Here is a 26,241-nt window from a genome sequence, read left to right as displayed (position 1 = left end):
TGTGTCATGGACCAGCAGCAGGAGCATCATCTGGAAGCTGGCCTAAATGCAGGTTCTCAGGCCCACCCCAGACCGGCCAATGGGAATCTGCATTTTGACAAGATGACCATGTGAGCTACACACACAGTAAAGTTTGAGAAGTACAGCTCTAACAATCCATGATCCCTTCATTCTGCCTCCTGCATTCCTCCCAGGTCCATCAATGTCCCTCTATCCCTCCCCCACCATCATCTCAAAGCCATTGGTTAGGACATCTTCCTAACCAATCCCCACAATCCCACTCTTGTCCCACTCCAATAACTTTTTCCCAGGAGCTTGAGTGACCCTTCAAAATGTAAATCTGATCATATGAGCCTGCTGCATAAGGCCTTGAAATGTCATCCTATTACCCTCACTATGAAAACCAAATTTCTTTCATTCAATCACTCAATTTTTATTGAGCATCTTCTACGTACCTGGCACTGTTCTAGGCAATGGAGAGAGAAGAGTGAACAAAACAGACAAAAACCTCTGCCCTGTGGAGCTCGTATTCTAGTGGAGGAAAGAGATAATAAAAAGTTTAAATAAATAAATGAAAATAAAAATTTTAAATAAGAAGCCTATCAAGTGATGACAAACGCTAGGAGGAAAAATAAAGCACAGAACAGTTTGCAATTCTAACTGGGGTCATCAGAGAAGCCCGCAATGAGAAGATGACATCAGAGAGAAGATCCGAAAGCAGCCAGGAAGCAAGGAGGGAGGGTGGCTGGGGAAAAGCATCCCAGGGAAAAGTAACAGCAAGCACAATGATCCTGAAGCAAAAGCATACCTTAGCTGAGAGGCCGGTATGGCCAGTGAAGAGAGAACAAAGAGTAAAGAATAGGAGCAGAGGGCAAAGAAATCACAGGGAGCCTGTGACCAGGGTCAGAACGCTAGCTTCGACCCTGAAGAAACAGGAAGCCACGGAAGGCAGAGCTGTGAGCAGAACAGAGATGTGACCTGACTTACAGGTTCAAAAGATCACCCAGACTGCAGTGTTGAGAACTGTAAGGGGGCAAAGCTTGGGAGCAGGGAGGCCCGCTAAAAAGTCACCTCGATTGCACAGGGTGAGAGCGACCAATGGGCTGCACCGCGTTGATGGTTACAGAGATGATAGGAGGTGGTCAGACTCTGGATGAGTACAAAGGTACAGCCAACAGGATTTGACAGATCGGATGTGGCGAATAAGAACAATCCAGAGAAGTCAAGGGTGACTCCAAGAGTTTGGTCTAAGAGACTGAGCTGGGGAAGGCCACAGGAGGGATGAGTAGGGAGTTAGAGAGAGAGCAGGAATTTCACTGTGCACCTGCCACTTCGGGAATGCCTTTCAGACACCGAGGGGGATCACCACTGAGGGAGACAGAGAAGAGGAAAGAGCCTGGGCACAACCCATGCAGGTCCGAGGAAGAGGAGGAGGGAGGATTAAGCTGTGTCAAATGACTAAGCAGAGGGCAAAAAGGCAGCCATGAGGTGTGATGGGGAGCAAAGCCAAAGAAGGTCTTCTGGAAGCTTCGCCATGAAGGTGATCAGCGAGAGCAGTGGCTGCAGGTGCATATGGGGCTGAGGGAAGTCAGCGCTCATTGGTTTGCCATGGCAACTGATGTGGGAAACAAAGGCAGAAGAAAAATTATTACATATCCTTACTACTTGCAGCCCATTGACAAGTCCTTGAAAGAGGCAGAGTGGCTGTCCTCTAGGGACTCAGCTGCCTTGACGCTGATTCTTTGCTAAGAGCAAAGGCAATCTTAGCCCGACCCTCCAGGATCCTGCAAGTCTGCTTAAACATATAAAAATTCCTTCAGGGGCACCTGTGTGACTCAGTGGGTTAAAGCATCTGCCTTCGGCTCGGGTCATGATCCCAGGGTCCTGGGATCGAGCCCCACATCGGGCTCTCTGCTTAGCAGAGAGCCTGCTTCCCTTCCTCTCTCTGCCTGCCTCTCTGCCTACCTGTGATTTCTGTCTGTCAAATAAATAAATAAAAATCTTTTTTAAAAAATTCCTTCAGAGGGCGCCTGGGTGGCTCAGTGGTTAAGCCGCTGCCTTCGGCTCAGGTCATGATCTCAGGGTCCTGGGATCGAGTCCCGCATCGGGCTCTCTGCTCAGCAGGGAGCCTGCTTCCTCCTCTCTCTCTCTCTGCCTGTCTCTCTACCTACTTGTGATTTCTCTCTGTCAAATAAATAAATAAAGTCTTTAAAAAAAAAAAAAAATTCCTTCAGAAACTTCCTTTATCTCTACCCACCCCACCCCAAGATACACATTGGCAAATCATCCCCCAAGCATAGGACCCACCAATATACATTGGAAGGGTCTCATGACTGAGGATTTACCAAACAGTAATAAATGACCTTTTCCCAACAAGAACTAGACCCCTCAGGATCCTGGAAACCTTGTTTCCAAAATATTTGGAAGGCTTATGCCATCCCTAACTCCCTCCCAACTGGACAGTGTATAATGGGCCACTCCTCACAACCCCAGCCCAGCTCTTGCTGTCCACAGGCCCTGTCCCCGTGCTTTAATAAAACCACCTTTTTGCACCAAAGATGTCTCAAGAATTCTATCTTGGCCATCGGCTCCAAAGCCTAATGTCTTTCCTACATCAGCTGCCTCATTTTCTCCAGTTTCAAACCTTCAGGTTTGGACCTCTCAGCTAGTTCAGGCTCTGCCCGTCTGGGGTGTGAACCTGAACTGTTTTTTCTCCCTTCTCCTAGCTCACCCTCTTTCCCTGGCAGGGCATTTATTCTCCAGCTTCCAACCCAACCACCTGGGGCCACTGGGAGGATAAGGTAAAAGTTAAACTCTCCCCAGGAAATGAAAAGACCTAATTTTCCCCAGACAGGAGCTATAAATTTTTCTGAAATTCCAACCATTCCTCCCTTTGAGTCCAGACTGTTTTCAGTCTTCACAAGTCTCCATTAAAATGCAAATGTTCCAACCAGTGAGAGGGAAGGTGGTAAGGCTCTCCTGGCTATCCTGCCCTTCCTCCAGAGCTAACTCACAGGGGGAGGCCCACCATTCCCAGGCATCATTCTTTATCCCTAACGTCTCTATATAGATCCTAGATATCAACCTTTTGTCTGTACTGTCATTTGCAAATATCTTCTCCCATTCCCTGGGTTGCCTCTTTGTTTTCTTGACTGTTTCCTTTGCTGTGCAGAAGCTTTTGATTTTGATGAAGTCCCAAAAGTTTATTTTCGCTTTTGTTTCCTTTGCCTTTGGAGACATATCTTGAAAGAAGTTGCTGTGGCTGATATCGAAGAGATTACTGCCTATGTTCTCCTCTAGGATTCTGATGGATTCCTGTCTCACGTTGAGGTCTTTTATCCATTTTGAGTTTATCTTTGTGTATGGTGTAAGAGAATGGGAGTTTCATTCTTCTACATATAGCTGTCCAGTTTTCTCAGCACCATTTATTGAAGAGACTGCCTGTTTTCCACTGTATATTTTTTCCTGTTTTGTCAAAGATTATTTGACCATAGAGTTCAGAGTCCATATCTGGGCTCTCTACTCTATTCCACTGGTCTATGTGTCTGTTTTCATGCCAGTACCATGCTGTCTTGGTGATCACAGCTTTGTAGTAAAGCTTGAAATCAGGTAACGTGAAGCCCCCAGCTTTATTTTTGTTTTTCAACATTTCCTTAGAGATTCGGGGTCTCTTCTGATTCCATACAAATTTTTGGATTATTTGCTCCAGCTCTTTGAAAAATACCGGTGGAATTTTGATCGGAATGGCATTAAAAATATGGATTGCTCTAGGCAGTATAGATATTTTAACAATGTTTATTCTTCCGATCCAAGAGCATGGAATGGTCTTCCATCTTTTTGTGTCTTCTTCAATTTCTTTCATGAGTGTTCTGTAGTTCCTCGGGTACAGTTCCTTTACCTGTTTGGTTAGGTTTATTCCAGGATCTATAAAGAACTCCACAAACTCAACACACACAAAACAGACAATCATATAAAAAAAATGGGCAGAAGATACGAACAGACACTTTTCCAATGAAGACATACAAATGGCTATCAGAAACATGAAAAAATGTTCATCATCACTAGCCATCAGGGAGATTCAAATTAAAACCACACTGAGATACCACCTTACACCAGTTAGAGTGGACAAAATTAGCAAGACAGGAAACAACATGAGTTGGAGAGGATGTGGAGAAAGGGGTACCCTCTTACACTGTTGGTGGGAATGCAAGTTGGTGCAGCCACTTTGGAAAACAGTGTGGAGATTCCTCAAGAAATTAAAAATAGATCTTCCCTATGACCCCGCAATTGCATTACTGGGATTTACCCCAAAGATACAGATGTCGTGAAAAGAAGGGCCATGTGTACCCCAATGTTTATAGCAGCAATGGCCACAGTCACCAAACTGTGGAAAGAACCAAGATGCCCTTCAGCGGACGAATGGATAAGGAAGATGTGGTCCATATACATTATGGAGTATTATGCCTCCATCAGAAAGGATGAATACCCAACTTTTGTAGCAACATGGACAGGACTGGAAGAGATTATGCTGAGTGAAATAAGTCAAGCAGAGAGAGTCAATTATCATATGGTTTCATTTATTTGTGGAGCATAACAAATAGTATGGAGGACAAGGGGAGATGGAGAGGAGAAGGGAGTTGGGGGAAATTGGAAGGGGAGGTGAACCATGAGAGACTATGGACTCTGAAAAACAATCTGAGGGTTTTGAAGGGGCGGGGGGTGGGAGGTTGGGGTAACCAGGTGGTGAATATTAGAGAGGGTACGGATTGCATGGAGCACTGGGTGTGGTGCAAAAACAATGAATACTGTTACGCTGAAAAGAAATTTAAAAAAAAAAAATCCCTAACATCTCATGCAACCTTCAGAATATTGACTCTTTTATTATCTATACTTCACAAATGACTAAACCAATCCTCTAGAAATGAAGCCATTTACCCACAGTCCCAGAGCTACAAAGTAGCTACGGCAAGATCTGAACACAGGTCACCTGACTCCAGAGCTCACACTCTGTGAGGTTTCTATATTTATTTTTTTTGTTTTTCCACTCTTTTGGTCTGTTGACTTTTTTTTTACTCTTAAAATTGTGGGGGGCGCCTGGGTGGCTCAGTGGGTTAAACCGCTGCCTTCGGCTCAGGTCATGATCTCAGGGTCCTGGGATCGAGTCCCGCATTGGGCTCTCTGCTCAGCAGGGAGCCTGCTTCCCTCTCTCTCTCTCTGCCTGCCTCTCTTCCTACTTGTGATTTCTGTCTGTCAAATAAATAAATAAAATCTTTAAAAAAAAATTGTGGTAAAATATACACCAAATTTCCTAGCTTGACCACTTTAAAGTATACAATTCAGTGACTGGTTCAATACATTACCACAAAGGAGGGTCTGGTTCTGAAACTTGCCTATTACCCCAAAAGGAAACTGATACATTGATTTTTGAGTAATACTTGAATGTAGTTCAAAATCCACAATTTATTTGATGGTATAAGGTGAAAGGCATGGTCTTATCCTTGTCCCAATCCGTCCAGCTCTCCACCCCCAACCCAGTGAAATGGTTTCTACACGTCCTTCTCCAGTTTATGCAAATATAACCCAACATAACAACCCTATTTTCCCCCTTTTCTACACACACACACACACACACACACACACACACACACATAAAAATAGTACATTGTACATTCCATTCTGCACCTTGCTTTCTTTACTCCAAGTATCTTGGGAGAACTTTATCTTGGTCCATAGAAAACGTCCTTATTCTTTTTCAAATAACACAGCAGTCCAGTGCCCAGTTCACTATCACTAGGCATTTGGTGGTTTCCAATGTCTCACTATTTCAACTAATACTGCAATGAATGATCTTGTATAATACTGTTCCACACATGTGGAAATACAGGTGCTGGATAAATTCCCAAAGGCAGATCTCTGGTTCAAAGGGGATATGTGCATGCATAATGGTTGCCAAACTGTACTGCTCATGGGATGGTCTCAATCCATCTTTCATTAAATTGGTATGAGAGTGAGGGCCCACATGCCCACTCTCCAGTTCGCCAGGGCTGGAACCAACACCAAGGCAACTTCGGATTCTGGTTTCTGCCCGCCCAACTCACTTTATCCCTTCATCTGATAATGAAACTCTCCACCTTTACTTCAGAGAGCTGATCCTCTCGCAGTGGAAAGGATGTTTACAGTCACAATACTCACACCAGCCGCAGGAATAAGCCCCTGACTCAGATATAATGAGCCCCTGACTCAATCATAAACCCCCAACCCCACCTGCACACATAGATTAATGCAGAGATCAGCGTGTGATCCAAGCCAATCAGCACTCCTTGGGGGTTGTCTAACTGGAGCTGGTAGAAAGGAGGGGTTTTTTTGCTCTCTGGAGGGAAAAGCATTAAAATGTTAAGCCCACAGTGGTCTGTAACCATGGTTTCAACATCATATGTAGAGATGACCCAAGAGAATGCAGTCAACACAAAGAGAGACAGAGACACAAAAGACAGAATCAAGAGACTGCTCAAAAGTCCTGGATCCAGCTGTTCCTGAGGCCCAGACTTTTCTATAGATGGGTTATGATTGCCAATAAATCCCCTTATTTTTGTTTGATTAATTCAACCTGGGCTTCTGTCACTTGCCCCCAAGAGTCCTGACTAATATACTGTATCTAAAGTATAATCCCAATTTTGTTATAAAACAAAAAAAAAACAGATGTAGATGCAGATGTAAATACACTGTGTGGGAGGATATATGTTTAGGGAGAAAAAAGACCAGAAGAAAATATATTAAATGTTAATAGTGGTTATCTCTGCAATCCCCCATCTGGGATTGCAGATGACTTTTATTTTAGTCTTTGTACTTTTCTGTGTTTTCCAAATTTTCTGCAAAGAACATGGATTTTAAAAATATAATAAACATTTCTTTAAAAAAAATCAGATGGGCAAGAAGCAGCCCAGAAAATGCTCAGAGGAAGGTTCTAAGCTCATGCAAAGGGACAGCAGAGAGGTCCAACCCTGAGGCCTGCTCCGTGGGGACAGCAGATGCTGGAGTGGCTGTTCCCCATCTCAGGGCTGGCTAGCAGGTCACTGAAGGCATCCATGTTGTTGACACTAAACCCAAGCCTTCCATCGTGTGGCCACAGGCTCTGGTCTGTGCCCAAAGGTCAGCTCAGAGCCAAGACTCTTCTCTCCACATTCCTCCTGGAACCCAAGCTGAGCCCCCAGAAGTCCTCACCCACCCAGTACCAGTCCCCTTGGCCTCCAAGGAACACCCTACAAGGCACTGGCAAACACCTGTCCATGAGTCCTCAGCAGCAGGAACAGAAAAGACTGGGCTAAAAGGAGAGCTCACACAAGGTGGTCCACTCTCTCCAGAGCCTTCTCCCTTATCAACACAGGACCAATGGAGAAGGGGGGGTTGGACTTGGAAGGACAAAGGTCTTGGGGACCGTCAACTTCAGAACATGGCCTATAGAGGAGAGCAGCCCTTGCTTCCCAGGAGTCCCAGGACACTCTGGCCCCAAATATATCTGGGTTTTCATAGAGACCAGACTAGAGCTAGCCCCACCTGCCTGCCCCATCTCTGACCAAGGAAACACTCTCTTTTATCTTTTTTACATATTAGGGTCTGAATAAGATGTTTTCCTTTTACCATAGCCATTTCTGAGTATGCAGTTCAGTGGCATTCAGCATTACACAGCCATCGAAGCCATCCATTTCCAGAATCTTTTCATCATTACCAAAAGAATTTCTAATCCACTGAACAATAACTCATGGGGTGCCTGGGTGGCTCAGTGGGTTAAACCTCTGCCTTCAGCTCCAGTCATGATCTCCTGGGATCAAGCCCCGCATTGGGCTCTCTGCTCTGTGGGGAGCCTGCTTCCCCCTCTCTCTCTGCCTCCCTCTCTGCCTCCTTGTGATCTCGCTCTCTATATCAAATAAATAAATAAGATATTTAAAAAATAATAATAACTCTTCCCCACACCCTGTTAACTCTATTCTACTTTCTGTCTCTATGCTTTCATCTATTGCTAAGTACATTGTACAAATGAAACCAAGCAACTTCTGTCCTGTGTCTGGCTTCATCACTTAGCTTAATGTTTTCCAGGTTCGTAAATGGTGGATTGGAATTCCATTCCATTGTACAGCTGAATAATATTTTGTATGGATATGCCACATTTTGTTTATCATCCAGTCCCCTGCAGAAGGACACTTGAGTAGCTCCCACTTTTATCTGTTCTGAGTAATATTGCTATAAACATGGGTGAGCAGATAATGTTCAAGTCCTTGCAATCCACAAGTAAAATCATTCATTAGCCCTACTCCTATTTCACAGATAGGGAAACTGAGGACCACAGTCTGAACACCATGTACCTTCAGGATCATACACAGTACTACCTCCCCTTGGTTTTTTCCCTGAGGCTTCAGGCTGCCCCTCCACCCTGCTGCAGTCATTTCCTTGTAATCTAGGGGTCCCTACCTCTCATATCCCTGAGATCTCTGCTGGGCCTGGGCCTCCGGCAGGAGAATGGATCATGGAGAGTCCACCAGGACCTTGGGACCAAGAGCACCCATCGGCTAGATGGCCAGAGGAAGAGGCAATCTAAATGGAAGGAATCCAGAGTTTCCAGATTGAGGGGGAAATGAGCCCCACAAAGCAACAGCAAAAGAGGACGGGGAAGCATCATTCAACCCCAAAGCTGAGCAGCAACCCTGAGCAATGCCAGGCCATTCTCCCAGACAAGGTTTCACTCAGTCACACATCTGACTGCCTCAATGTTCACAATGGACTCTTGGGAAAGGGGTCCCAAGGAGTGTGTTTGATAACGTTGGGGATCCAACAGGCTATGTCAGGGAAGAGAGAACACCTCACCCATCAGAGGCAGAAGGGGGCATCTGGGAGAGTGCTAGCCCCTGCAGCAACCAACCAAGTGGACAAGACTGAGCAAAGACCAACACCAGTGAAGCCACCAGGGCCAGCAGAGTGGACAGCTCCTGGGTTTTCCTGACCAGTGTCCATTCCCTGGTCTACTGACAGCAACACATCGAATGTCCCTAGGTGACCTGCCCCTCCTTTTTTCTCAGTCCAGGTGACACCATCCCTAGAACCAGGAGGGGACACAACACCCAGACTCAACTAATCAGCGTATCCAAGCCCTATAACCAAAGTTCAGGGATGGGCACATGAGCCACTGTGCCCAGTGTGAGTCATCCCTGGGACTCCTGCTAAAATTACTAGAAAACAGATTTGCTCTTCCTGTTGGTGTTGCTAAACTGGCAGAATGTAAGCCTGGCACAGCCATCATCTTTCTTTGTGGATAACCTAGCCCAGGATGAAGCCAATCCAAAAGAAAGAACAGCTCCGAGATGGGGAGAGAGAATGATTCCAGCCTTGGATCCAGTCATACCTGAATCTGTCCCCCATGAACCTTCCAATTACCTAAAGCAATAAAATTTCTCTCCTCCTTTAGGTTAATTAGGATTGGGGTCTCTTGCAACCAAAAGATTCCTGACTCATTTACCTAAACTGTCAGTCAGAAGAGTTATTTTGGGGGTACTACTACTCCAACTCAAAGACCCTCTAGCCCCAAACCTTCATAAGAAGAATTACAATAGAAGTTATTTCAACTGTAATGCTGACTAATTCTGTTTTTCTATGCCAACTAGGGTACCAAACTGCCACATGAGTTTGGGGGGGCAGGGAACAGAGAAGCCTAACCCGTCCTTCACTCCTTGGCATTTATAACCAACCACAAAGTAGCCTCAGGTGACCCTGACAGCCTCGTTTCCCTCTATTGCCCAATATGAAATCCACACCACAGTCTAACTGAGTTCTGAACAGGTCCCCTGCTCTCCCTACCTCTGTCCCTTTGCGTAGACTGTACCATTTAACTAGAATGTACTTCCCCACTTGATCTCTCTTCAGAAATGTTGTACAGTCGCCATGGCCCACCTTAAATGCCGCCAATCCCATGAAGCCCTCCTTGGGGGGGGGGGGGGTCCCTCTTTCTGTTGACCTCCAGAGTGCCAGAGTGTCTTATACCTCTTCTCCAGGACGCCCCATCTTCTGTATGGGGTTCACAGTATGTGTCTGGTTTCTCCTCTGGAGCACAGGTGGCTTAAGGCAGGGAGAGTATCTTACTCTCCTCCTGGACCCTGTTTGTCCAAGGACTGGTACACAGCTGGCACTCCACAAACATTGAGGGAAGTGACTTGAAACCACACAAATGAACATTTGGAGCACAGTCCGCTTCTAGGCAGGACTGCTGCCTGTGTTTGCATTCATGGAGGAGAAAGACAGGTGAATCCTGTAGGGATGGATGGGAATGCTTTCCAGAAAGGGAGGAGTGGGGCCAGAGGAACTAAGCTGTGAAAGCCAGGTGTCCCCATTCCCATGGCTTGCACCACAGGCTGTGTCCTGCCACCACGCGGTTGTGCCCTTGGGGGACCTTCTCAGCTATCAGTAACTGGCCTTTGTTGATGTCACACTCAAAAGCCCTTCCTGGCACATTGGAAGATCTCGTTTTCAGACAGCCTGTTTCAGTCATCTCTTGATTTACACACTCCTTCCATCTTTGCATCTCGGATTAAATCTTATTAAAATAAATGTTCTATTAAAATACAGATGGCACAGGTAACCCAGGCTCCAGCCCAGACCTTCCTGTTCTCATAGAGAAGCAGAAATTTCTGTTCTAATTAGCGAGGACGGCAGCCAAGAGCCCTTTCAGCTTATCTAAAGCCTGGTAAATCAGACTTTCCCCCAATCTAGCCTCCACTGCCCTCTCCCTTGCCCCAGCTTCAGCCGCATATTCAAAAGAAGCCCAGTTGCCTGAGAAACCAGTCCAATCTCTTCCTTAAAAAATAATGAGAATGTGTTCAGGTGCCATGATTCTTCAGGTTTTGAAGCATTTTCACACACCTGAGTGACATCATCATCCACCTCGTAGAGAGTGAAAGTCAAGGGCAGAGAGGTCAAGTAACTCAGCCGGGGTCACCATGAAATTGGAAATGGATGAAAAGGCACAGGGTTTGGCATCAGGCAGATCTGGGTTGGATTCCCAGCTCTGCTGTATGAGCTGGAGGACACTGAAAATGTCACCCCATTTGAACCTCAGCTTTCTCCTCTATGAAAAACATAGATGGTGATAGTAAGTGTGGTGCAGAGAACGGGATGCCTGAGCCCCAGGTGCCAGCCTCGTGCCATGCCCACCACAGACCCAACAGGAGCTCCCAGCCCAGTACTTCTCTCATGATTCCTGACTTTTTATACTGTTAACACATAACCTCCCATACTTCTGTTATTTTCCTTAGGGGTAATAAGGGAAGGAAAGGGAGGAGGAACATCTAAAGACAAATTAACAGCGGCCATTCTGCAGCCCACCTCCTGCAGGGAACCCTCACTTCCAATCACAATGGACCTGCCCCAAACCAAAGGCATTGAGGGCTGGAACCTGGCCCCATCTGGAGCTCCTGACCCCTGTGCTTCGCACACTGTACATCCAATCCCTGGGGATGGGGGAAGGGGCACGGGCACTGCCAGATGTGGCCAGGTGGTGGTGCAACGGTGAGCAGAAAGGGACCAATCCCACACTAAGCTGGGTGCTGAGAGTTTAGATGTGATGCAGAAAGAGAGGCCTAGCCAATGTTGCCAAAGCTTCTGATTTCTCAAGAGAAGACGGAAAAAACCACCGGTAACACAGAACCTTCCAATTTTAAAAAATATCCATTTAAAAGGGAAAAACGCATGTAGGCCTAATAAAGCCCTGGGAGAATGCGCAGGGTTGTGCACCTGTGCCATTCCCTGCTGTATCCCAGCACTCAGAACAGAGACTTCGTGAAGCTTTGAGGACTCGGCATGGGCCACATCCCACCTCGGCCTCATACACCTGGCAAACTCCCAGGTGCCAGGCTGCTGTTGTCCCACTCCCTGCAGACAAGACTGTGTGGTGTTAGAGCATGGGGGTGGGGATGGGGGAATGAGATCCCTTACTAGGGATCTGTCCTGCAAACCAGGGGAGAGGTGTGACTTGCTTGGGGGCTGTTTCAAGCTGCTGTACCCAACGAGGAAGAGCTCATGACCACAGGCATCTGCACAGCCTCCTTATTCTGCCCCCCATATTCAGTGGTCGGTAAAGATCTTTACAGTAAATACATGGAAAGGGGGAGGGGGCTCAATCAACAGGACTGCTCCCTCCTTTGGAGAAACAGACTAACCCTGAGGCCTGGCAGGGTCAGCCCACCCCTAGAGGGCTCTGGCAAGGACTTGGCTACTGTTCCAACTTTCACGAAACAGAGTGTTCATAACTGATAAGCTTAAAAGCAAGTGACAATTTTTCAACCCACCCTTGCTCCAAGGACAGTGAATAAACACAGCATTGGCTCCAGGTTCCTACAGAGTGTGTCGAGAAGGAGAGGGGAAGGTGAAACCAAGCTCACCCACCCCTAGAAGTCAATGTGGATTCTTTGACACCTTCTTCTTCAGGGTCGAACTAGGGTTCCCCACTTAGAATTGCCAACTCACAGGGGCCCCTGGATGGCTTAGTCAGTTAAGTGTCTGACTCTTGATCTGGGCTCAGATCTCAATCTCAGGGTTGTAAGTGCAAGCCTCGCATTGGGCTCCACGCTGGGCATGGAAACTACTTTAAAAAAAAAAAAAGTGCCACCCACTGGGTGGCTCAGTGGGTTAAAGACTCTCTCTTCAGCTCAGGTCATGATCCCAGGGTCCTGGGATTGAGCCCCACGTCGGGCTCTCTGCTCAGCAGGGAGCCTGCTTCCCCATCTCTCTCTGCCTACCTCTATGCCTACTTGTGATCTGCTGTAAAATAAACAAAATCTTTAATAAAAAAAAAAAAAGAAAAGAAATCCCAACTCACAAACTCCCAAATATACGCTTCCTTTTATTACGGGTTCCAAGGTGACCCCAGGTCCCCCACATACCAGGCAATGGGCCTGCCTCCACAGTAATTTTAACTGGACTGTGACTGGACTGTGGAGAGGGAAGGAGGAGTCTGCTGGGGTGCAGGAAAGTTCTATGTCTTGATGTGGACAGTATCTACACAGCTGGATACATATGTGGAAATCCACTGAGCTGTGCCCTGAGATTTGTTGTACTTCCGTGCCTGCATGAGAACAGCAGCAGCGTGTATGGGGAACTTCTCAGAAGCCAGGCACTGCGTGAGTGCTTATCCTGGGTTCCAAATAATAGAAGAGTTAAGAGGACAGCCCCTGGACCTCAAAAGACCAGGGTTAAAATCCCTGTTCGTCTCCCTCTGATTTTGCCCTCTAGGTGTTCCTCAAAATCTGAGCCTCTGTGTCTCTACTGGAAAACAAAGATAATAACCAGTGTAATTAAGACAGGTATGCGACCCTAGCAAACAGTAAGCCTCAAAAGATGTTGGCTTGTTACAACCATTCAACGTTCAACAACCCCAGGACCCTAGTGTTGGGGGCCCACTTGACCATATGAGAAAAGTGACTCCTTCCTTCCCACTGTACTCCCCAAACTGCAGACATTTCCACATCATCTTCTCAATTTTTTCCCAAATCCATGTACCACCTGACTGTTACTTTTCTTGATACTTCTCTTTAAATTGATCACAATTTTTTACTTAAACAAATTTACTTTTCGAAAATATTATGTAACCGTCGTACATGGAAAACCAGTATCACTTGCCAGAATTCATTTTTTAAAATAGCAATTAAGATAAAAGGCATTTGTCCACCTGAAATCATCTTGCCTACCTCATTTACTTTTTATGGATTCAGGAGGCAAAGAGACTCAGTTTGCAGGGCAGGCGGGGAGTAGGGAGGGCAAGAGGGCCTCATCTACTTAAAATAACTGAGAAGATTCCTAAGCCGTGCAGCAGACCCCGTCTGCCCAGAAGTGATTTTCGTTGGTTTAACCAAACGGGCTTGGCAGGCCCTATATTTGGCAACATCCTGGTAACCAGCCATCTGTGTACCACACGGGCTCCAAAGAGATAGAACTGCATTTAGAAAAACCATATATTCACTAATGGCGACTGTTCACCAATTCAGACACCCAATGGCCCCCGCTCTTTGGCATGAATGAAGGGAGCCCGCCTCTGCCTCTCAGACAGCAGCTCCAGGACCTGAGATCTAGGAACTCAGTGTCAGAACAGCCCTGGAGCTGAGCCTGGACCCTCACGTGTTCCCTAACCATAGAGGGACAGGACAGGAGTCAGAAGAGTAATAGGGCACGCCGCATGTACACATCATCAGTTATCTTTCTCTCCAAATCTCGTCCAAAGGGGAACGAAGAAGAGAGAAGGGGAGAATACCTCAAACCCACATAAGAAAAGGACACCTTGAAATCTGTGGCAGAGGGCACTGCAGTATTAAGAGGACCTGGGGGAACAGGCGGTGTGGAGTCAGTGAGTCTCATGTGCACCCATTCGTTCACACAGCAAATATTTACTAAGCACTTCCTATTCCGGGCAATGGGGGACCCAGGAGTGAAAAAGGCAGAGTCCCTGCTCTTAGAGAGCTCACATTCTAGGGGTGGGAACGGTCAGTAAATTGTTTATTACATAACCCAGATAATACCAGTTAATGATAAGAGCCATGGGGGTAATAAATCAAGGTAAAGTAATGATGGCTGGAATGAGCTGCCCAGATTGGATGGCAGGGGAGTCCTTTTAGAAGAGATGACAACTGAGTTGACACCCAACAATGAGGAAGCACCACTCAATTAAGTCACCATAAACAGTGCATGTAAAGGGCCTAGAGCAGGCACAATGAGAAAGCACCACTCAATTAAGTCACCATAAACAGCACATGTAAAGGGCCTGGGGCAGGCACAAGCTTGGCATGTTCCAGAAACAGAAAGGCCTTTGCAGCAGAAATACAGTGACCACAGTGAGTGAGAGGCAAAGTGGAAGTAAGGTCAGAGAACAAGAGAGAATAAGGCAGGGGATACAGGCCGGGCTTCAGAGTCTGGATTTCATTTAAATTATAATGGAAAGCCTATGGAGAGGTTTCTACAGTGGAGAGACTTGATTTTACCTGAATTTTTAAAACTCCACTCTGGCCACCATAAGAATAGATAAGGAGGACAAGAGTAGGGACACCAAAGAGGAGACAAAAACAGTGGCTCCAAAGGAATCACAAAACCCCTTAAATTCTCTCCCTGAACTCTAGGTGTCTAACTTCCCAGGTGCTCAGTGAGGCCTAAAATGGGAAGCTGGCTAAAGGGAGATGTTTGTTCTTTAAAGCAATGACAGCCAACCAAATGGCACTCAAACATCAGACAAGAGAGGCCAAGAAACAGGCCTTTCCACAAAGGGCAGGACCCGGCCACCTCCCAAGAAGAGAACAAGCAGCCATCTGTTCCAGGGCTGGGGAGTAGATAAGTTCCCGCCATGCACCCCTTCCAGCCTTGGGACTGACTCTGGGACTCCAAGGCCAGGCCTCCAGCGCTCCAGAGGCTCGGGCCCCGAATCCAGCCAGCTCATAGGCCTATCGCAAAATCTCCTGTGGCAGAAGGCAAGTACCCTCCATGACACCAACCTTCAACCTCCAAGGACAAATCAGTCAACTGCCAACATCACCAAAACAGACAATCAGGGATGCCTGGGTGGCTCAGTGGGTTAAAGCCTGCCTTCGGCTCAGGTCATGATCCCAGAGTCCTGGGATAGAGCCCAGCATCCATCCGCCTCTCTGCTCAGCAGGGAGCCTGCTTCCCTTCCTCTCTCTCTGCCTGCCTCTCTGCCTACTTGTGATCTCTGTCAAATAAATAAGTAAAATCTTTAAAAAAAAAAAAAAAAAAAACTCCAGTGTGAGGTATTGCCCAAAACAAACAAACAAACAAAAAAAGTGATAGAGCCTCAAAGCTAAATACCGACTTACAATATCATAGGGGACAGCAGAACACGTTAGATGACACCAGGAGATAGCATCCACAAAATCCTAACTATGGGCAGCTCCCCAAGATGATCAAATTTCTCCAATAAAGAAATTATAATGAAAAAAAAGAAAGTAGCAGTAGAAAATTCATAAGGTGACATATGACCAATTACACTGGGTTTTTTGAATCCTGCCAAAAAAAAAAAAAAAAAAAAAATTTGAAGGGCACCTGGGTGGCTCAGTTGGTTAAAGGTCTGTCTTCAGTTCAGGTCCTGATCCTGGGGTCCAGGGATCGGGAATCGAGCCCCATATCTGGCTCCCTCCTCAGTGGGGAGCCTACTTCTCCTCCACTTGCCCCTCCTCACCCATCCTAACCAACCCTCACCACACCACATATGCTCTCTCTCAAATAAATAAATAAAATCTTTAAAAAATTTTTTGAAAAACTTATAAGACAATTAGGGGAATTTGAACACTAATTAAATATGATATTAAGAAATTACTGTTAACTCAGGGAGTACAATATGGTAGTGTTCTATTTTCTTAGAAAACTTCTTTAAGGTGTATACCAAAACATGTAAGAATGAAATGATATCCTGTCTGGGATTTACTTCAAAATAATCTTGTGGGGGAGTGGGGTGGTAAATAAATGAGGTAAGATTGGCCATGAGTTGACAATGGCTCAAACGGGGTATCATATTACACAAGTCTCTCTACTTTTGTGCACGTGTGAAATTTTCCACAATAAAAAATTAAAAAAAAAAAAAGCTCGGGATGGACTTTTGCTTGTGCAAGGGACCATGCTAATCTTCTCTGTATGATTCCAATTTTAGCGTATGTGCTGCCGAAGCAAGCATGGGGTGAACTTTTTCTAATAACCGACAGGGGACTAACCCGCTAGACATTATATCCCACAACAGAGGAGTGTGGATTACTCTGCCTCTGCCTCCTCTGCCTCCCAGAGACTTTAGATTCACTGTTCTGCCCCCCAGAGCCTGCCGCAGGGGGGTTGCTGAAATTCATATTTTCCTCCTCACAAACCCCATGGTGAGGGTTGTCTTAAAATAACTACTCCCTGTAAGAAGACGATGTCTTTTCATTTATGCCAACTGACCTCTGTCCAGTTCAGAATGTCACTCTTAAGGGCACACAGCAACATCCACACCATTTGGAACCTACCTATTTTGACTGTTTCTCTGCCTCAACCCTTCCTACGAATGGTACCTGTTTTCTACCTCAGAGGACATCACTCCCCCACACCCGCCCATCCACTTCTACATGACCAAGGTGGGGCTACGGATCTGACCCCAATCTGCCACAGCGACGAGGAAGCAAGATCTGAAAAGTCAAATCACTTGAAAGGAGATTTCCCACTAGAGCGGTCCCCAGAGCGCCATCTGCAAGGAAAGCTTCATTCAGGTGCCTCCTTGGAACCCTGCTCCAATCAATCCCCCCTTGCAAACACACCATTGTTTTTGAAGGAGCCCAAGCGGTGGAGTCCCTGGAAGATGGTCAGAAAGAGGCAGAACCTCCAGGTTATCCCACAACTACCAGACGGAGTCATCAGGTAAAGGCTGACGAGCACCACAGTCACTTCTCCAGGATGCAAACCGAAGCTGGAGCTTTCAGCAGAGTTCTCGGGACCCACCAACAGTGTGACTGGAGTCTTCTGGTTCTGGGGCCGTTTGAGGTACCCGTGTCATTACCATCCTCCCTGGCACACCTGCCTCCCCCAATATGCCAATATATTTCTAAGGAGCCTGGGGAGGGCAGGAAGATGACAAGGACCCTGGGGGCCATCACTGCAAAGCTACACAGGACCACTTCATCCCTTAAGGCCAACAGCTGGGAGGGTCATCTGCATAAGCTTGTCAATTAAAGGTGCTGGGAAGATGGATGGATGGATCCAGCCTTCTGAAAAGGATAAAGATGGGGTCTGAATCTGACCTGTGATGAGGGTGGGGAGGAAGCAGAAACTCCGCAGACCAAACACCCACCCTGGAGTCTGGGAGCACTTAAGAGAGGTGGGGCAGCTATAGCCTGCTCCAGCACACCCCCCCACACACACACACCTGTCCACCCCACCCCAACCCCCACGCCTGGTGCCCAAAAGGCAAGGGTCAATAGTGATCACCGCACTTCAGACACTTAAAGACAAAGAAACTCCAGATTACAGCAAGCAAAGCAAAGGTCATTTAGCACCAGCAGGAGATCAAGCCCTCTCTCTCCTTGGGTAAGTTAAGTCTGTTGGCCAAAGCAATCGGGATGACAGAAGCCAAAGCAGACTAGGACGAAGGCAGGAGTTGGGAGGGCCTCAACGCCTGCTGCATTGCAGGGAAGGGCACAATGCGTCTAGGAGGAAGGACAAGATGTCAAGAGCCATGAGCAACCTTCTTGTCCTGTCCCCTGTCCAGTACTTCCCTGTGCCTCATGCACAGCTGGTCTGGACTAGTAGTGGGGCTGTTGCCACCAGACTCCTTGCCCTGCTCTCCAAGGGCACAAACCCACAGAGAGGCAAACGGGAACAGTTCTGTTCAAACCCTTTCATCCTCACGTGGCATTTCACACCTCTCAGGTGCGTTCTTCACCCACATTATCTCCCTTCCGCTTCTGTATGGACACAGGAACAGGCTCAGGGAGACTACATTGATACTACAAGGTCATAGTCAACGGATGAGCCAGGACTATGCAGGGACCTTCCACCCTACCATACACTCTGTACTCAGAAACAGGAACTGGTCTGAGGCAGCCGCCTGTAGGTCAAGCACACCATCCTTCTCATTCCTCAAAACAGGCGCCGGTGGTCTCAGAACAGCCATCCCCTATCCCTCTGACTTTAGAGGGCTGGCTTAGTCATCACACCTCTACAGATAAAATGCTGAAGGACAGGGAACAGGAGAGAGTCAAAGTCTAGACGGGAAATGGGGCCCAGACCTGGAGCAGCGGGCTCTAGAGTCCTGCTGGTAGCTTTACTGCTAGAAAGGTTTGTCCCCGGCATCAGCCATTCCCTAACATCACTTGCAGGATTTCTGCCACACCCTATACCATTTGTACTATCACTCTTTCAATTAAATGGACTCATTCTTGGGACTTTATACATTTAATTTAAAGTGATGCTTTATATCAGGACCACTGGCCATGACAAGGAGAGAATTCTAAAAATAAATAGCATAAAAACAACCTAAATTGTAGGCAGGCACTGCTCCCCACTTTAAGGCCCAGAGCCAGAGGTCTGCTTTCTCTTTGTTATGAGAGAGATCAGTAAGTGTTAAGAGGGTGTTAAAGCCAGACTAGCACCAACCTGAAACTTTTCCCTTGAAGAAATCACATGCATTAGTAGAGAACTGAAAAGGGAAGAACCTTCTCACTGGGTGACTCAATGTTATTTCATGCTTAACCACCTGAAGTCATTTCACTGGCTAGTCACCTTAGCTATGGGAAACATCGAATCAGACTGCATCATAGGAGGGGGACAAGAGGGATGAGGGGCAACTACACCACAGAGGCAACCCATGCCAGCTTCTCAAAGTGCTCTAATCCATTGCCCTCCACTCCCCCTCACCAGGCATACCCAGCTTCTGGGCAAGCCCAGGGGTCACCTGTCACCACCCAGGTATCTCTGGCTCCACTGTCCTTGTCTTAGCCTTTGCCTAATGCAGAGCACAGCACTAACCACTTCAAACTCATCTGCAAATCAGGACCCAGCAGAGCCACTGGAGTCACCCCAAATCCTTACAATATCTCTGTGGACAGTCAGCTCTGATGAAGCCCAGTTGCCGGGCAGCTTTGGGCTCGTGTACCCTGGCAGAGAAGTGAGTGGGTGCCAGCGGGTGTAAGCAGCTCCCTTGGGTTTTGAGGACATCAAGCCTGCAACAAGGGACTGGAGCCCGGGAAGCTGTCCCAGAAGCTCCTTTGCTGGCCCCAAACCCCTACCTCTTTTCCCCACAGGTCAGCTCAAGAGGACAATTTCCAACATCCAGGAGCAAACAATTAGTACAGTAAACCCAAGAAAGGTGAAGATGGAAAGAGAAAAAAAAAAAATCAAAAAAAGGGGGAAGGGGGATCCAAACTTGCTCCTTGCCTGCCCGCACTGTGTGCAAGGCAAGCGGATCCCTGGCGGGCACCTCACAGGCTCAGCCAAGTTGCAGAGAAGCAAACGGCACCTCGGCGCATTGGGCCACTTGGGCTAAGCCAAGGACTGTCACCCAGGTCGGATCAACGCTACCCACGCTGCAGGCTTTGGAAAGGGCGCTGCGATGGGCAAATAAGAACGAAATGGGCAAACGGGAATGGGGACGAAACACTTGGTGCCCCTCTGTTGATGATGGAGCCCGAAGGGCCCTCCCAGCCTCCCTCCGACCCAGTCAAAGTCCTGCCTCAGCTTTCTCCCAACAGCCAATGTCCGGGGCGAAGCTCCTGAGTTGCTCCCCCGACAGTGCACAGAACAGAGGTTTTTCCCAACCAACTCGGGGCCAAAGGCCCTTTTGGAAAAGTCCATCCCAAAGAAAACGGGGATTTAGCATGAGAGTGGAGGGAAGGGGGAGGCGGCGCTGCCAGCCTTTACCTTTTCTCTTTATTCTGTTTTCGTGATTTGTGCAGGAGTCCGATGAGCACCACCGCCGCGCGGATCCCTGCCTTTCGGCAATGCATCCTCCCCGCGGGCTGGGACATGGCGAGGCCACCGGCGGTGCCCGGCCGCGCCCTCGCCCGCCCGCAGCGCGCCCCCGTCCGCCCGGCTCCACGCGCTCCACGCCGACGGCTCCCAGCCCCTGCGCCCCGGCCGCCCGCCTCTCATGGGCCCCGCCCCGCCTAGGTGCGCCCCGGGGGTCAGGTGACCGGGCGCTCACTTCCCGGCGACCTTCAGCGTCTCCTCGGAGCCTGCCGGGCAGCCGGCGCCCGCTCTCCCAGCGCAGGCATTTCCAACGCTCGCTCCGGGCGCGGCCCGGACGGGCGGCTCCGGGGCTCCGGCTCCGGCTCCAGCTCCGACGCGCCGCCCGCGCCGGGACCCCGCCCCGGCCCCGCCTCCCGTGCCCCGGGCCCCGGGCACCCCGGCTGCGGGCGGTGCAGGCCGCCCTGCCACGAGTGGAGGGAGGCGGTCCGCCTGCGCTCAGCGCCCCCCGGGGGGGGGGGGGGGCTCGGCGCCGCGTTCGCCCTCTGCTCCGCGCCTGGGCTCCCTCCCTTCCTCTCCTGGCGGGCAGCCGCACCCCCCCCTTCTCTCGCCGCTCCCTCTCCGTCCCCTCCTCTGCGCTCCCCCGTCCCCGCCTCCGCTGGCGGGGCCCCGGGCTCCCTCCCCAGGCAAAGGCGGCTGACGTGCTCTCTCCCAGCCCGGCCCGCCGGGATACTTCTCCAATGCTGTCACTATCTTTAAAACAGGGAGAAAAAACATCCACCGAGACGAAACGCGTGTCCTCAGCCCGTGCGAAACTGCCTTCGCACACGGCACCGCCGCTGGCCTCTCCCGGCCCGGGGCCAGGCGGGTAGAGAGGGCACCCCGCACCCAGCGCCCACCTTCCCCGGCCTGAAGCGCCCAGGCGTTTTGACTCAGCGGGATCTACCTTCTACCTTTCCCCGGGGAAGCGGCTGTCCTGGGAGGCTGAAGGGGGCAGGAGGGGACTGCTCCAGCAAGGGCGGCGCTACCTGAGCTGGAGTCAGTCCCCCGTTAACCTTTGTTTCCCCTGCCCTGGAAGCCTGACACACCACCGGGTCAATGATCCATTTCACCGAGGATACACCTCTGCCTGGCGTCCCGGGTTGCCAGGGAACCAAGGGGAGCCCCCACCCCACCAACACCTCACAGACACCCCATATCAGTTCTTCCCTTCCTCCCGCATACCCCATGCAAGCTTCATCTTCGCTTCAGAACCTAAGGAAAGGTCACTGGCCAGTTCGTAGGGAATGGGCCAGGGCTGAGTCCCTGATGTGGACGGGGCTGCTCAGAAGCCTCTCACTCACTCACTTCCATCTGGGGCCACGAAACCTAGCCCCTTCTCACCATCATCACCACCACCCCCTCCAACATCCACACTGGCTTTGCTTCTCCCTCCCCCACAGAAGGGACTTGGGCAGAGGGCTGGAGGGAATGAAAATAAGCCCAATTAGTCCATCTTCAGAAACAGCCCTTTGGGACCATAAAGGTCCTGAGGCAGTTTGCCTTGTTGTGGGTTCTGTTGTTTTGTTTTTGCTTTTCAGATAGCCTGGTGTTCGTGCAAGCACAGAGAATCAGGCAGGGAAAGGGACTTACTGGAGAGGGACAGGGTTGGAAATGAATTCCAGGGCCTGAGGCCTCAACCCCACCTCTCCAGTGGGCACATTTTCTCGCTGGCACTGGAGCTGGGGTAGAGAGGAGGGAACACCAGGGTGCTGCCAAAATTGTGCATGGTTTATTTATGAAGCATCCATTAGCAATGGCCCAGGCCCTCCTGGGCCTGCCTGGATGGTGGGGGGGCATCACAGAGATAGCCATGGACATTTATTTATAGCCAGAGAGTGAGTGACCCCAGCCCCACCCCTGGGACTGCAGCTAGGCCTGCTGCAAGGAGTACACCAGTAGGGACTGGAGAATCAGTCTGGAAAAAGAATGGGGAAATGAGTGTCCTCAGGGGGTTAGAAGGCAGAGCACAAGCACAAGCAGCTCAGGGCTTTTGCCTACCGCAGAACATGAAACTGACAAGTTAACTGATGGACTATTTCAGAACTCAGAGGGTGATGGGGGCACTGGCCATAGGTCTAGCCCAGCATGGGTGAATATCCACCCACACATAGAAGCAAGCTGCATTCCAGTGCAAGGCCTGACCCTTTCCCAGGTGAGTGAGTATGGGGTGGCTCCAGCCCATTCCCCACCACCTGGGAGGTATTTCAGGTCAAGTGCATCAGTGAGCAACAGGGCACTGGAATGAAGGCAAAAAAACCTTTTCCATCAAGCAAGTTATCCTTCTTGTTCTAGGGTTCCAGGCTCTCTCAGTTCCTCTACAACCCCAATATTTCCAGCCCCAACGTGGCTGAAAACACAAGGTTGTCCCTAAAAGACCAAAACCTGATCTGATTCCTGAGGCCCTAGAGGTAGAAGTTTGCTGACAGTGAGGAAGCCCTTCCTTCTGTCCATACCGCGCACCAAAACACCAAAGCATAACAAGCTGCCCCGCGACCGTCTGCCTTTCAGTTCTGAAGTGAAGATGAAGCCTGCATGGAGAATGCAGGAGAATGAGAAGAACTGACATAGGGTGTGTGCCCCAATGGGGCACCAGGTGCTGGTGGAAAGGGGGCACCCCTCCATCTCCCTAGTATAAGGCAGAGAATGCAATGGCCATCCATGCTAGACTTCCCCATCCCACCAACATTTATTAAGTACTTTGTGCAGAGGGACTAAGGTAAGTGAGAAAGAGAAGACCACCTTTGCCTAAAACAAACATTGCTCTAACACACAGGAACCACGAAACAACCCCATGCCAGGCTACCTGGTGCAGTGTGACCCAGCCACAGTTCCCCAAAATTAGGCCATTCACATACCCCCTTCACCATTTTTTGGCTCAACATCACATACCCCGTCATTTAATATTATTTCCCCTTAATTAAATCAACTCACTTTTTAACTTAATTACTTTTAAAAGAAAACATTACTGCCCTAAATGAAAACTTATGATCGCTTGTCATTCATATCATGAAAACAAATACAAACTTATTAAAATCTAGCTCAATATTATTGCCTGACCAAGTCTCTGAGCTTCAAACAACTTTGTTAAGAGAAAAAAGAGGCAAGTGTTAGGTGTTAGCCAAAGCACTTGCACCAAACAAAGACATGGTCTTTAAAGAAATCACAAAGTTTGAAAGAGAATCGAAAGGGAACACTTTTCGGGGCACCCGGGTGGCTTACCCAGGTGGCTCAGTCGTTAAACGTCTGCCTTCGACTCAGGTCATGACCACAGGGTCCTGGGATCCTGAGCCCCACATTAGGCTCCCTGCTCCACAGGAAGCCTGCTTCTCCCTCTCCCACTCCCCCTGCTGTGTTCCCTCTCTTGCTGTCTCTTTGTCATATAAATAAATAAAATCTTTAAAAAAAAAGAAAGAAAGGGAACATTTTTCACATCAGTGAGTCAACAGAGAAGGCTGGACAGAAGCAGACCAGAGCAAAGGAGGTCAGGGAGGACTGCAGGAAAGGGGTCTCCCAATCTTTACCAGCAGTCTATCCCTAGCAGTGTCCCAGCTCACAGAACCTCAAAGGTCGGTTCCCGCCCACCCCCACCCCACCCCCAAACCCCCAGTCCCTGAGATAAAGTGCCAGGCAGCTGCCAACCTGGGTCTCTGCCCCACTGGGGGTAAGCCCAAAAGCTGAAGGGGCCTGGGTGGGAGTCGGAGGAGGGCACCACAGGGAAGTTAATCATGAACAGAGGGCAGACAGCTGCACACCTCGTTCCTAAGGGGCCAGTGGGGTGAGACAGACAGACACGCATGCTTGATCCTAAAGAAAAGGGCCTTCTGTGCCTGGGAACCCGCTCCAGGAGACACATCCGTGTGAAACTGGGACTTAGCCCAGCGCCCAAGTCTCAGAGAGAAACAGGAGCAAGGGCTCCTTCTCCACCCCATGCCCACTCAAGCTCTGGGACCTCCATGCTTCTGGAAAATGACTGCAACCCCTTCTTGGCTAGGACTGGGAAAAGATAGGCAGCAAAGAGGGGCTGGGAAGCCAGCGGGGTGGGGCCTTCTATGAAAACCAGACTTCTTTCAGACGCCTCGCCCCTCCCCTTCTGCAGGGGACAGCTTCTCCAACCACTCTATGGATCGCATAACCTTAGGCCCACTCAGGACAGGCCAGGACTGCCACTCTCTTCTGCCTTTGGGGCACATCCGCATATACAGCAGCTCGGCGAAATCACTCTGAAGCCTCTCTCACTCTCACTTCTATGGAACACCCACACCTGTGCTCTAGGCAACAGGATGACATTCATTCTTGGCAGGTACATCAGCGCCCCCTGCTGGGCCTCATTACAGTTGTGTCTCTGGGTTACTAGACCAGGAAGAAGAGAAAAAAGGGGAGAGGGGTGGGGGTGGGGGGTGCTCCAGAGGGAAAAAGAGGGAGGGAAAGAGAGAGGAGGGAAAGACTGGAAAGGTCTGAGGTGTGGAAGCCATTTATACTTTGTTCTGTTTTTAAGTAGGCTCTATGCCCAGCATGGAGCCCAGCACAGGGCTTGAACTCACAACCCTCAGATCAAGGCCTGAGCCACAACCAAGAGTCAGATGTTTCACTGACTCTCTCATGCGCCCACCATTCCTACTTTGAAAAGAGAGATGCAGGAGGGGTCTTTGCCAACACCCAATGAACTGCCTCTCCTCCCAGTTCCCAATGTCCCCTCTCAGAGCCCACCAGCAGCCCCCAAGAGGGCCCATACCACAACACGTTCCTTCAGTGACTGCACCAGGTGATGCCCAGGCCCATCAGGGAGGCCGCAAAGACAAGTCTCAGGAGCCCTGGCAACAGCTGTACTTTCCTGGAGCCACACATTTCATACTAAACAGAGGATCTGCCTAGAAACTGGCTCAGATTTTGGAAACGGATCTTGGTAACTTGTGTGGCATTTCCGAGCTCCAAGGAAAAGAAACTGTGCCTGAGGAAACCCACAGATCCCACTCTGTGGCAGGGATCCAGCCTTCAGGCTGCACGTCGTTTGGGATCCAGAGCCTGCCATGCACGACGTCAATCAGGACTGAACCCATGAATCTAAGTGGCATGACTATAATTTTTCCCTCGATAGAAACATTCGAGAGGACTTTTCTGTGTGTGACATTTCTGATGCACATGAAGCAAATTTTGCATGGTGGCCACCCAGGGCTCCCCCCAGAGAACCAGGAGCGGAAGAGGCTGAGGACTGAGTGGCCTGCAGCCTGTCACACTGAGGACCTCCTCTCACACCCGGGGTCCCTGGTCCCCACGTCACATCACCAAGCCTCGCCAGCTGTAGCTACCCAAAGCCACTTCTACTCCCCAACTTCCCAAGACTGAGTGGAAAAGTGAGGAGGAAAGCTGTCTTTCTATAATATTAGCAACATTGCTTAGCAACATCGTTCTAAGCAAGAACCGGCAGACTCTCCAAAAACCTATTCTGTTTGGATCTACAAAGAACAGAATGGTTTCTTATACATGTATTATTTATATACTCTTTTATACACCCAGTCACGCCTTCTGTCTCTGGCTTCCTTGAGAAATGACGTATTACGCCTAACTGAGATTTCCAGACAACTAGAGCTCTGACTTGCAAAACTTTTTGGTGCCTGCTTGCTCTTAGCGTAATAACCTTGGCCGAAAATCTCTCTAAAGTCTTACACATTTTCGTTCTTTTTAAAGGCAACCTTTCCTTGGTGGCTCAGAGCCATTATGATCAATACCAACCACTGTACC

The 26,241-nt window shown here is 49.1% G+C and overlaps 1 protein-coding gene and 1 non-coding gene across 9 annotated transcripts in view; both read right to left on the bottom strand.

The window, feature by feature from the left end:
- The window catches only part of RAP1GAP2 (RAP1 GTPase activating protein 2), a 236,673-nt gene that overhangs the window by 132,581 nt on the left and 77,851 nt on the right, over nt 1-26,241 (bottom strand). Inside the window, exon 1 of one of the 8 annotated variants that reach the window (XM_059149697.1) lies at nt 20,416-20,890. The exons of the other annotated variants lie outside the window; for them this stretch is intronic. Within the exon in view, the coding sequence (XP_059005680.1) occupies nt 20,416-20,522 (107 nt within the window). The 5' untranslated portion in view covers nt 20,523-20,890. Of the gene's footprint in view, nt 1-20,415; nt 20,891-26,241 lie in introns of those variants that run through there. 8 annotated transcript variants of the gene reach the window in all.
- On the bottom strand, nt 16,605-16,708 carry LOC131817199 (U6 spliceosomal RNA). Its single transcript, XR_009348387.1, has one exon. It is a non-coding gene; the product is annotated as a U6 spliceosomal RNA (small nuclear RNA).

This window comes from Mustela lutreola, chromosome 15, assembly GCF_030435805.1.
Source record: "Mustela lutreola isolate mMusLut2 chromosome 15, mMusLut2.pri, whole genome shotgun sequence".
In the NCBI taxonomy this organism is placed as follows: Eukaryota; Metazoa; Chordata; class Mammalia; order Carnivora; family Mustelidae; genus Mustela; species Mustela lutreola.
This window is presented reverse-complemented; position numbering and strand designations above follow the sequence as displayed.